At 37.6% G+C, this 11,139-nt stretch overlaps 2 protein-coding genes across 6 annotated transcripts; both read left to right on the top strand.

The window, feature by feature from the left end:
- Positions 1-905: 905 nt before the first annotated feature.
- LOC133745996 (uncharacterized) lies at positions 906-1,651 on the top strand. Its single transcript, XM_062174151.1, has 2 exons — positions 906-1,107; positions 1,239-1,651. Exons 1-2 carry the CDS (start codon positions 970-972, stop codon positions 1,485-1,487), a joined length of 387 nt encoding a protein of 128 aa, XP_062030135.1. The 5' UTR covers positions 906-969; the 3' UTR covers positions 1,488-1,651.
- A 3,552-nt stretch (positions 1,652-5,203) lies between these two features.
- Positions 5,204-11,041, top strand: LOC133742602 (uncharacterized). Of its 5 annotated transcripts, none has more exons than XM_062170289.1 (5): positions 5,204-5,310; positions 5,545-5,641; positions 6,888-7,078; positions 7,339-8,020; positions 8,168-11,041. In XM_062170289.1, exons 2-5 carry the CDS (start codon positions 5,626-5,628, stop codon positions 10,765-10,767), a joined length of 3,489 nt encoding a protein of 1,162 aa, XP_062026273.1. In that variant the 5' UTR covers positions 5,204-5,310; positions 5,545-5,625; the 3' UTR covers positions 10,768-11,041. The 5 variants fall into 5 exon arrangements, with proteins under 5 accessions (XP_062026273.1, XP_062026274.1, XP_062026272.1 ...); XM_062170290.1 differs by having other exon boundaries at positions 5,221-5,278; XM_062170288.1 differs by lacking the exon at positions 5,204-5,310 and having other exon boundaries at positions 5,317-5,641.
- Positions 11,042-11,139: the final 98 nt, after the last annotated feature.

Genomic DNA, 11,139 nt, shown 5'->3' with positions numbered 1-11,139 from the left:
CTTTTAGATCTTCATATTCATAGGGAAGGCATTTCAGTGGCAGATTGCTTGGCGATTTTGGGATTGACTTTTCCTTCTCTTTGCTGGCTCCCTACGCCTCCAATGGAGATTTTTTCTAAGCTTCGTAATGATGCCTTAGGAGTCCTCCATTATCGTTGATTTGGTTGGATTTTTCTCTTTTGTTTTCTTTTTATGGGAAAGGTTTTGGTCTAGTCCCCCTTTCCCTTTTGTAATTTTTCTCTTTTTCAATAATTTAATCCGGGCGTGGGGCTGAGCCTCCCAGTTAGGCTGGGTTCCAAACCCCTTCTTAAAAAAAAAAAAAAAAAAAAAAAAAAAAAAAAAAAAAAAACATGCGACCTTTTACACGTACGTTTCTTTCCACACGGTATGTCCTAGCTAGATTTACTAAGAGTAGGTAGCTTCAATCAGAGGATAGGGACATGATGAATGCTTTGTTTTCATGTTGATCCATTCTCGAGTCGCAATTTCCGGATTCACAGAAGCGAACATAAAGCCAATGATGTTCATATAGATGATCAAAATCTTTTATGATTCTTGAAATCCAAGATTGGAAGCAAAATTGATGGTGGGAGGATAAATCCAAAATTCTAAAGGAACAAAGCTGGATTCCGAAGGATTTGAGACTAGATTCTGTGGAGCTATAGATGACTGTAAATGAGCTAAAGCCTAAAAGACCTACTAGCTTGAAGTTTTTGCACCTATTGATGCCGTAAAAAAATATTTCAGGTGGGTATAAAATTAATGATTTCAAGTCATGAATGATAGAATTTCGACACCTTTGCCATACCTGAAATCATTACTTATTTGAGTGTTCCATCAAGTGCCCCTCCACTATAGCATTTTAGTTTCAAAAAAATAAAAATTCTCAATATATTCTGCCTTTATATTTGGCTGTGCATGAGGCAAAGTGTAGAAAAGACAGCTAGCTAGAATTAGAATTTAAAGGAAATGGGGAGCTCTTATGAGTTTTCAAGAAATGGTAACAAAGATGTTTCACTTCAAGAACTGAGAGACAGGCTTGCTGAGTTTGCTCAAGTTAGAGGTTGGGAGCAATACCACAGTCCTAGAAATCTCCTTCTAGCACTAGTAAGTAAATACAAAACTTAGATCATTCATTTCAAGCCTCAGTTGTTCTGGTTTAATTATATATATATATATATATATATCTGTGTGTGTGTGTGCGTGTGCGTACATATATAACATATACTATTCTGCAGGTTGGAGAGGTTGGAGAGCTGTCTGAGATCTTCCAGTGGAAAGGTGAAGTTGCAAGAGGGCTACCAGACTGGAGCTCTGATGACAAAGAGCATTTAGAAGAAGAGATTTCTGATGTGCTACTCTATCTGATCCAGCTCGCCGATGTTTGCGGCCTTGATCTTGGACAAGCAGCACTCAGTAAGATTGTCAAGAATGCTAGGAAGTACCCAGTTACCAACCAAACACCAGCTGCAGCTTCAACCAACTAGCTAGCTTTGAAGAACCACCTTTCTCTATATTTATATATTGATTGATTACCCTTTAATTTCTATGTGTTCTTTGAGTTCCCCAGTAGTATCTTTGTTTAGAAGATACATGTAATATGCTTCTTGTTTGAGAAATGAGAATAAGCTAGAGTGTGTATTATTGTGTTGTCTGGTAAGTAGAAACTAGGTCATTGCTTTGAAGCTTAGCATGAACAATAAACAAGGTAGGGACTTGATGCTCATGCCTTATTATCGATTGGTCATTTTCCATGTAGGGCTAATATCCCAACCGTCCATAGTGGTTAGAGTACCTTAATGTGACCCATAGTTTCCTGGTATCCTTATGGCCACAAGGTGTGTCTACTGTCTACCATGTTGTGATCACTTGAAGAGATCTTAGCCAAACTTTTTGAGTGTATTTGGTGGTGGTGGTGGTTTAATGTTCATTGCCATTGGTTTCGTGCACTTGATAAGAAGGGTAAGATTATAGTATGTTAATATTTCTCATACATCAACTATTTTTACCACTTTGAGGACTCATTTTACCACTTTAATGACTCATTTTATCACTTGAAGACTCGTATGGTAACTAATAAAATTTACCACTTTAAGAACTCATGTTATTATTTTGAGGACTCATTTTATCACTTTAAGACAATTGTATGCATGTCATACGTTAACACATTGTAGAATTTTCCTGATAGAAAATATTTTTTATAAATTAAAATAAACAATCAGACAATATTAACTCTTAGGTTAGAGCTAATTTAGGACGTCAAGCATCCACCTATAATCTTAAATGATAATTGGACATTACATCTAAAAAATCACTGCCCGTTCCTTCAATTTAGAGCTGATTTGGGATGTTAAAAAAAAAAAAAGTCATTGCATCTGAAAACCCACCCCCCGTTCGTCCAATACAAACTCTCTTTGCTCAAACTCCATTGATTAAAGCGCTTTGAAAGCATCATTTAGATGACTCTTAGTGTTGGTGGCGCCACCAACATGGCCAGACATCTATCTTTATTCGACATGACAAACTCATCTATATCTTTATTCGACATGACAAACTCATCTACATCTTTATTCGACATGAGAGATCACTGTACGTAGTGGAGTTTCAAAAGAAGCAGTTACCTAAGTTACACCATCGTGTTATATTGTTGGTTTTGGTCCACAGAAATTTATCATAACCTTAAAGGCAGTCGCACTCGAAGCAGGTATTAACTTTCCGACTAACTATGGGAAATATCCGGGTCTTCTGGGCCCTCATGTGATTGGGCCCATGGCCACAATTGTAGTTAACTCAGTCATTATGGCCCGTTGGCCCATACAAAAGATGTCCTTATTTTATATGGCCAGGCATCTTCCACCTCTATCCTTCCGCCACCGCCAACAACCGCTGGGCCACTGTGCTCGGCTCCACTCAAGAAGAAAGTGCTTTGTGACATGTAAACTTCAGTGAAAAGGTTAAAAAAAAAATTGCTTTTCCTGGGCCTAACAGAAAAATTGCAAACCATTTTTACCCAAGAAGAGCCCAATACGTAATGTCTTTGCAACATTTGATTTTGAGGAGAAGTGTCTCTTGGGCCTTTTCCTAACAGTGCCCAACAAAACTGTGGCAAATTTTCATACCAACAATGAGAATCATGACTCCTCAAAAAAAAAAAAAACAATGAGAATCATGAGCTCATGACCATGTCACAAGCATCACAATCACATGATTTATTGACCATCAGTTCAACTAATTGTATGTCATAATCAAAATCACTATGACTTGTTATGTACATTCCATGATTCAATTCGATCAATTATCACAATCTACATCACCTGGCTATTCATCGAAAGAAATATTTTACGTAGTTCCAGATATTTATCTCAATAATTATCCAATAATCAATATATACGGTTCACAAAGTACCCTTGCGACAATGAATTTTTTCTCTTCTCAAATAAAATTGTCATGTTGAAAAGTACATTGCACTGTCAATTAAATCCTAGATCATTTGAAAAATTAGAAATATTGCTACATCAAGACAAGTAACTATATTGACCAAAAAAAAAGACAAGTAACTATATGAGATTTTGATGATAAAAGTAATAGGAATTAGTAAAAGCTACCATTACTTGCTAGATTAGAAGAGTCCCAAAAAAGGTAACCAAAAAATCAAAAATGTGACCCGTGAAAGCGAAACGCACGAGAGGGACGTCAAGCGGGGCAATATCGTCATTCAACATTTCAATGGCACATCAGTAATTTCGACGAGAAAAGGAATAGAAAATTGGAAAGTCCAAGAAAATCGACATCGGGGATTGGACAGACTGGAAGGATGAGTGGGGCCCGCCGCAGAATTCGCACAAACTTCTACGGTGGATTTCGTTTTTCTAAATTTCTTCCCCTGAATTGTTCTATATTTGTAAATGAGGCCCTTAAACTTTTATATATTCACAGAAAACCGTTCATTCTTTAACTTTATTTACAGATTAGGGACCATCTTTTTGCCTCTTTTTCATTGGAAAAGGCCAAACATATATCTATATGCATGACTCTTATCACATGGATTATCTTATCTCTTAAAAAGGAAAATAAAAAAGCATTATAATTAGGGTTTCTTTGTGTTCAAGTTAAAATCTATTCTACATTTCTTGACTTCAAACAAGGCTATAAGGAAAAGTTTCCAATGAGCTTTACCTATGTCCTTTTTCAAATAGAAGCTTTTGAGGAAAGTCTTTGTTTCTTTATATTTTTCTCATTGTTTTTGCTCTTAATTGTCCTTTTCTTTTTTCTTCCCTTAATATTCTTCTCTTTATTTTTTGTCTAGTGTTACATGATAGGTGTGATGCAAACATTGTAACTAATTCTTTAGATTAACAAGTTATAATCTTCTTGTCGTGTTAGTTGGCTTTGAGGATTGAGTCATTGGCATTTATGATGTACTAACAACCATGATTAAGGGCTTGATTAGAATGTTGCCTAAATGTGTCATGTCTTTAGGAAAATATTGATGAATGATTGTTCAGTAAGGAAAAAGAAACTCACAAATTTGAATTTTGTAGTCCACTTAAACAAAATGAGATATAATTTAACTTACCTTATTATGAGTCTAAAACGCACAAAATATGATGGTTTGATTGAAAGGAAATAAAGAACTACGGTTCTTTAATGATTTTTCACATATTTGAGTTCATCTCCATTTTGAAAAATGAATGGGTTACAACGGTTATTCTCAACACGAACACTTTAACCGAGGACAATCAATTTACATTTATTCTATCACCACTCAGGTCTCGTTTGGTTCACTGAACGAAGACGTGGAAAATTAATCATTTTTGTCTTCTTTGGAACAACTTTTATTTTAACGTTATTCATATTGACTAAGTAACGCACGTAACCGTTCTATATATGTTTGCAAAAATTAATCATGTCCTCTTCACAAATTACATTTCCTAGGTAAACACGCTTTTCCAACAAAACAAAACAACAAGATTTTCAATCCCCCTTCATTTTAAGGATGTGTTTGTTTTCCATGGAGTAGGTAAATGTTAGGCAAATAATTGCAATTTTCTTTTCTTCATGGAGAAAGAAAAGAATATAGAAATTATGGAGCTACACTAGTACTGGTGGTACTGTCAGTAAAATCCGGATTGCATATGTCTGATTTTTCCCAATAGTATCTGAAAAATGAATAATAATTATTTTTAGAAATGGCTGAGAGAATCTAGAGCCTCCTCATAAGACAATGCCCACTTGCTCAAAAATCCAAAAACGAAACCCAAAGAAATGGAGTCATTGGGTGAGGACAACTCTCATGTCTCTCTTTCTCATGTAAATTTCGTCTCTGGATTTCTTATTTTTTCTCTGTGATTCTTTCTCTCTCTAAAAGCTTCCTAGACAAAAAATGGCCCATTTGGATCCCAAAGCTTCCATCTTTATTATATTTTTGCCTTCTCTTCTTCTTTCATGGCCTTCCCAAAATGCTGGCTTTGATGCTTGAGCTGTGTTGGTTTGATTTCTGATTCATGGGTTTGTTTCTGGGTTGTTCTTGTTTTGGGTGCGCAGAGCAAGCCAGCATGTATGAGTCTGTGGAATACTGGGAATGAGTGAATGATCAAAACCTTTGTGGGTTTTTGAGGAGGAGTCATGTATAAGAATTCAGGTACGGGTTTTGATTCGTTTTGGTTATTAAAGCTGGTGTCTTTAATGGGTTTGGTAAATTTTAAAAAAAAAAGGTACAACTTTTTCTTTATCTGCTCTCTCCCTTTTCCTTCTCCATTTGGTCTGTGAATGAATGAACATTTATGAATGTGTGGTTTTCAGTGTTTCATGGGTTTCATTGTTGGGTCTGTGAAGCTTTGTTTGTTCCCAGTATGGACATTTTTTCTAGAGGTGGTTTCTGTTCTTCTTCAGTGTTCTCAGTTCTTTTGTTTGGGGAATTTGGTTTGATGAATACTGTTTTTTTTTTTTTTTTTTGGTTTTCTGAGTTTGATTTTGGATTCCCCTGAAATTTATGACATATTGTTTATTGTGACCTTGACATCATCCTTACACTTTTTGAGGGCAAAGTCCAAATAGGGTTCTTCATAGGGGGCTGTATTAATGCTCAAAATGAAGACCATGTTGGGAAAATCATGCTTTGTTTGATCCTGAGGAAGTGTATTTTTGTCCTGCTAAGAAAATGGGTAGATTACTCTGGCCTGATATTGACCTTGTTTGACGCATTCGGCTTTTATTTATTTATTTATTTCCAGTAGTACTGGAGTATGTTGGTGGCTTTAGGTTGACTCTCAATTTTTTCTTCTAGATATGTAGGAACCTTTAAAAGACAATCGGTATGATTTGATTGCTGGAATGAAATTTGTGCATTGGCATCAAAATACAGCCTTGGCCATTCAGTATCTGCATCTTAAAGCTTGTCCAGCATTGAGAGTGCTGATGAGATGTGGATTCCCTCTGCTCACCAGCATTATGTTGGGAGATGTTTATTTAGGCCGCCTGTATTTGGAAATTTATATAAGTTTTCCTTTTTGCTTTGATATATTTCTAAAATGTGCTTGAAAGAGGGGATATGGTTTTTGTTCTTTCAATTGAGTTTAAGCTTGTTAAACCATTTCTCTCTCAGTTCCATTTTCTTACACCACCTGTTTACAGTGTATCAATTGATCTCAACAGCTTAAGTTAATCCTGACATTCATATTCTCCGTTATTAGGGCCTCGTACCCTTGAAAGTTCCAGAATTTCCAGTGAAAAAGTCTAACACAGTGAATTAGTTGCTTTATATTGCCATACAATACAAACAAAGTTCAGACTTCCGTAGACAGTTGTATGTTTTTTTTTTTTTTTTGGTGGAAGTGAGGTTATACTTTGTTGAGTTATTCAGTAAACTTGTGCTTGACTACATGCAGACTTGCTGGAAATGGGAGCTCATATTCCATGCAGCAGCTATGCCCCAGTATATATCCCCACAATGAATCATAACTTAAGTGCTAATGGCAGTGAGAGGAATCATAATTTGACTTCTGACCAGCTTTTTTGGTATTACAAGGAGGTGTTCAAGCAGAAAATGCTCAATCAAGAAATGATATTTAAGAATCAGGTATACTATTGTGACTGTTCATGTCGAGAATAATATGCTGCATGTTTAGTTTCGTTGAGCATATTAGCTGGAGTTATTGCAAAATATTGAGTCATAATTCATAGATAGTCATAATCTACACTTTAGTGTTCTGTTTTCTGTTTCAGGCATAATTTCAGTTTCTTTAGCTTATTTATTTATTTTTATATCTTTTTCAATACTAATTAATTGCATTGGCACGAACAATTAACACCTTATCTGAAATGTCTTGTGATATCCAGATTCTGGACCTCCACCGCCTTTATGGAAGACAAAGAGAACTAATGGATGATATAACAAGGAATGAATTAGATAAACATAATCTGGGCACCGAGGTTTCAAGGCGGACTACTTCTTTGTCTCAGACTTCTCTTGTCTGTGCTCAAAAGACATTCAACATCCCTGCATGCAGTCAAGTATCTATTTCAGGTGCTGAAAATATCCAGTCACCTTCATGTTTTCTTCAAGGGAGGAACATAAGGGCATGCTCTTATCCTGCTCAAACTGAAGGCCATTCAGGAGACCGTGAATTTTTGAAATCCAAATGCAAGAAACCTCGGAAGAACTTGGACCTTCGACTTCCAGCTGATACAATATACATTGATAGTGAAGAAGAGGAATTGTTAGAAGACGGAAAGGTTTCTGAAGCAGCTGAGGTATCAAGTTATCCTACTAAGAGAATTCCCGAGGTTGTGTGTAATGGTGATGCAACTAATGGATTCAACTCCGTTTCCAATTATGCCTCAAGTGCTTCATTAGAAAAAGGTTGGGTTGACTTAAATTATCTGTATAAGCTACAGGAAAAAACAGCTCCTGCATCCGATAGTTTTGAGGGGCCCACTGCCGTCGAAGCTTACTCAAATATTCTACTGCAAGGCACAGAAAGCAAACAGGAGTGGTTGTCATCTTATAATTACAATGCTGGTGAGCATTTCAAGTTTCCCCATTTTAATTTGAGAATGACATTTATTATATATAATATGCTCCAGAGTCAGTTTGAATGCCATCATCACTTTATAGTCTGTCTGATAACTCGTAGTCTTCTTATATGGTAAGCACTTATCTTTTCAGGGAAAATTCAAAGCAGCTTGTATTCTTTGCCTCGAGGATTTCATGCAGATGACATATCCTCGTCATCTAACTCATTACATAAGAAGCTTACGCAACAGGAACCGTCATCCTTTCTTCACAATCACCAAAATTCGTCGAGTGAAAGAGCAATGATTGCTGTTCAAAACTTCAGAAGAAATTCTAAAACTAAAAATGATCATCAATCTGGACCAAGTGGAGCTTTGATGTGCACATCATCCCAACATATTCCTCGTGACTGCATGGAACATTCTGGGTCCTCAGGCATTGCTGCTTTAAGAAAACCTATGCATGACTTGGCACGTACCCAGATTGCAGTTCAAGCACTCCCATGTCTTAACACCTCTATACCACTCAGTAATAACTGTAAATCATCAACATTAAGGCGTGGGCTTGAGGAAGAAAGGTTACAGTTGAAGAAGCATCTGAGGTCTAGTACAAAACATGATGGTACGGTCTCTGACAGTAGCTTTAGCAATGGCTTTGATTTAGAATCCAACAAATCAGGGGCCCAGCCACCATCCATCAGTTCTGATAATCTGATAAGGGTTAATGACGGTTTAGTGCCTGAACTTCATGGAATTACCAGATACCTGCAGGATTCTGCAAATGTCAATGCTTGGAAGGATATAGACCTGAATTTCATGCCTCCTAGCTGTTCTTCGGATGCAGCAGTTTCCCAGAGTTTCCAAACAACTGGAACAGAAAAGCTTGAAGATTCTAATGAGAGGTTTCCTTTGCATAGACCGAAACTTGATTATTATGGGAAAACTGATAAAGGATGTGAAGATTCAAATCAGGCAGAGGCAAGTGACTTCTTGAGTCAACAGATTCATGGGTCTCCTACTTGTGAGACACCTAACATTTCTGGTGATCACTGTTATCATGTCTCAGGCTCCAATCACCATCAGAACTCAGTTCAAGATATCAAGGACAGCAAAAGAGCTGTGCTACTTGATTTAAATGTGCCTTGTGATTCTGTGCACAACAAAGAAGTAGAACCAACTGTTGATGAACATGTGGAAAAGAGTAAATTTAAGAAAGATGCAGGTTTTGGAGTTCACATTGACCTGAACTCATCCATAAATGATGTAGGTTTTGGAGTTCACATTGACCTGAACACATCCGTAAATGAAGATGAGTTTTCAGCAATGTCATCCTCTTCAACAGAGAGTCTTTTGGAGGCACCTGCTAGTCCAGAAAACAAAGAGTGTTCTCCACCGAGAGGTGTCTCATCTGATGGAAATCAAGTTGACACACCTGATCTAATGTCAGGACTGGAAGCTCCAGAAAACAAGGAGTCTTCTCCACCTACAGGAGAATCTGATGAAAATCATGTTGAGATACCTTTTCCATTGTCAGTACAGCAAGATCTCGAACATAAGGTGTGTTCTCAGCCAACAGAATCTGATGAAAAAGTTGACGCACCATCTCCATTGTCAGTACACGAAGATCTCGAACATAAGGTGTGTTCTAGGCCAACAGAATCTGATGAACAAATTGAGACACCTTTTGCATTGTCAGGGCAGGGAGGTCTGCAGAACAAAGAGTGTTCTCAGCCAATAGAATCTGATGAAAATCAAAGTGTGACACCTTTGCCATTGTCAAATATGGAAAGCAAAGATTGTTCTAAGCCTATGGATTCTGATGAAAATCAAATTGAGACACCTTTTCCATCAGGACTGGATGGTCTGGAGAGCAAAGATTGTTCTCAGCCTATGGACTCTGATGAAACTCAAATTCAGACACCTTTGCCACGGTCAGGACAGGAAAATCTGGAAACCAAAGAGTGTTCACAGCCAATGGACTCTACTGAAATACAAATTGAGACACCTTTTCTATTGTCAGGACAGGAAGTGCATCTGGAAGAGGAACTGTTCAGGACTGCTGCAGAATGTTTGGTCACCATTTCATCATCCGTGTGTCATACTTGTTCTGAAAGGACCACATACAAGCCAACTGAAACTTCATCTGATTCCCTAAAGTGGTTTGCTGGTTTAGCGTCTTCAGTTTTAGGCAGTCTAAAAAACGAGGTGGGATGCGGTGATCATCAGGAGGTTCTACCTGATGGAATGGACTACTTTGAGGCCATGACATTGAAGCTACCAGAGTCAAAGGTGGAAGAGTGCTGCTGCTATAGAAGTAATGGCTACAAAGAGGAAGTGATGGTCACATCTTCATCACAAAGTCAGCCAAAAAAGGGTCGACCTAGAAAAGGAAGGCAACAGAGGAAGGACTTCCAAAGGGAAATTCTCCCTGGCCTTGCTTCTTTGTCAAGGTGTCAGGTGACTGAGGATCTTCAGATCATAGGAACACTAATTGAGGCTTCTGCTGATTGCTCCGAAACAAGATCAGTAAGACATGCAGCTAAATTTGGGTTGGCAAGGGGGAGGAGAAGGTGCACCATTTCTGCTTCCGCTGTAAAAGAGAATACTGCTGCTTCACCACTGAATCACATCGGTGTCAAAAGGCAATTGGAATGTGAGAAGAGAAGCCTAATTGATTGGGGAGAGGTAACTAGGCGGCGTAGAGGGCAGAGAAATTCGGGTAGTGATCTGCGGCTGATTAGAAACAAGGTATAGGGAAATGAATAACAGTGTACGTTTTTAATGCTCTTTTGGGAGGTTTGTGTGAATCATAAGGTTGGTTTTTGTACATGTCCTCCAAACCTTCAGAGTTCATACATGTGGGTGGGTATATACGTTTGGGTGGATAGAACTCATAGAAAGGAAGCCATGACATTCATGCATGAGAGTCCCCTCATTTGCAGAATGATATATTCAAATTTGAAGTGTTTTTGGCAAAGTGCTATGTTGTTCTTTTTCTTCAATCAAAGTTATCAAACATTTTGTTGAAGGATCATTTCAGAAAAACAGCTACAATTTGTAAGGGAGTGAAGGAGTCTATCTGCTCCCCCCACCCCACCAAAAAAAAAAAAAAAAGAAGAAGAAGGA

Source organism: Rosa rugosa, chromosome 4 (genome assembly GCF_958449725.1).
Source record: "Rosa rugosa chromosome 4, drRosRugo1.1, whole genome shotgun sequence".
NCBI lineage: Eukaryota > Viridiplantae > Streptophyta > Magnoliopsida > Rosales > Rosaceae > Rosa > Rosa rugosa.
This window is presented reverse-complemented; position numbering and strand designations above follow the sequence as displayed.

Excerpts from the sequence above, each read along its gene's own strand:
- LOC133745996 (XM_062174151.1), top strand. The coding sequence starts at position 970 with ATGGGGAGCTCTTATGAGTTTTCAAGAAATGGTAACAAAGATGTTTCA. Across the intron at positions 1,108-1,238 it reads GAAATCTCCTTCTAGCACTA|GTTGGAGAGGTTGGAGAGCT; the intron begins GTAAGTAAATAC and ends ACTATTCTGCAG.
- LOC133742602 (XM_062170289.1), top strand. Across the intron at positions 7,079-7,338 it reads AAATGATATTTAAGAATCAG|ATTCTGGACCTCCACCGCCT; the intron begins GTATACTATTGT and ends TGTGATATCCAG. Across the intron at positions 8,021-8,167 it reads ATCTTATAATTACAATGCTG|GGAAAATTCAAAGCAGCTTG; the intron begins GTGAGCATTTCA and ends TTATCTTTTCAG.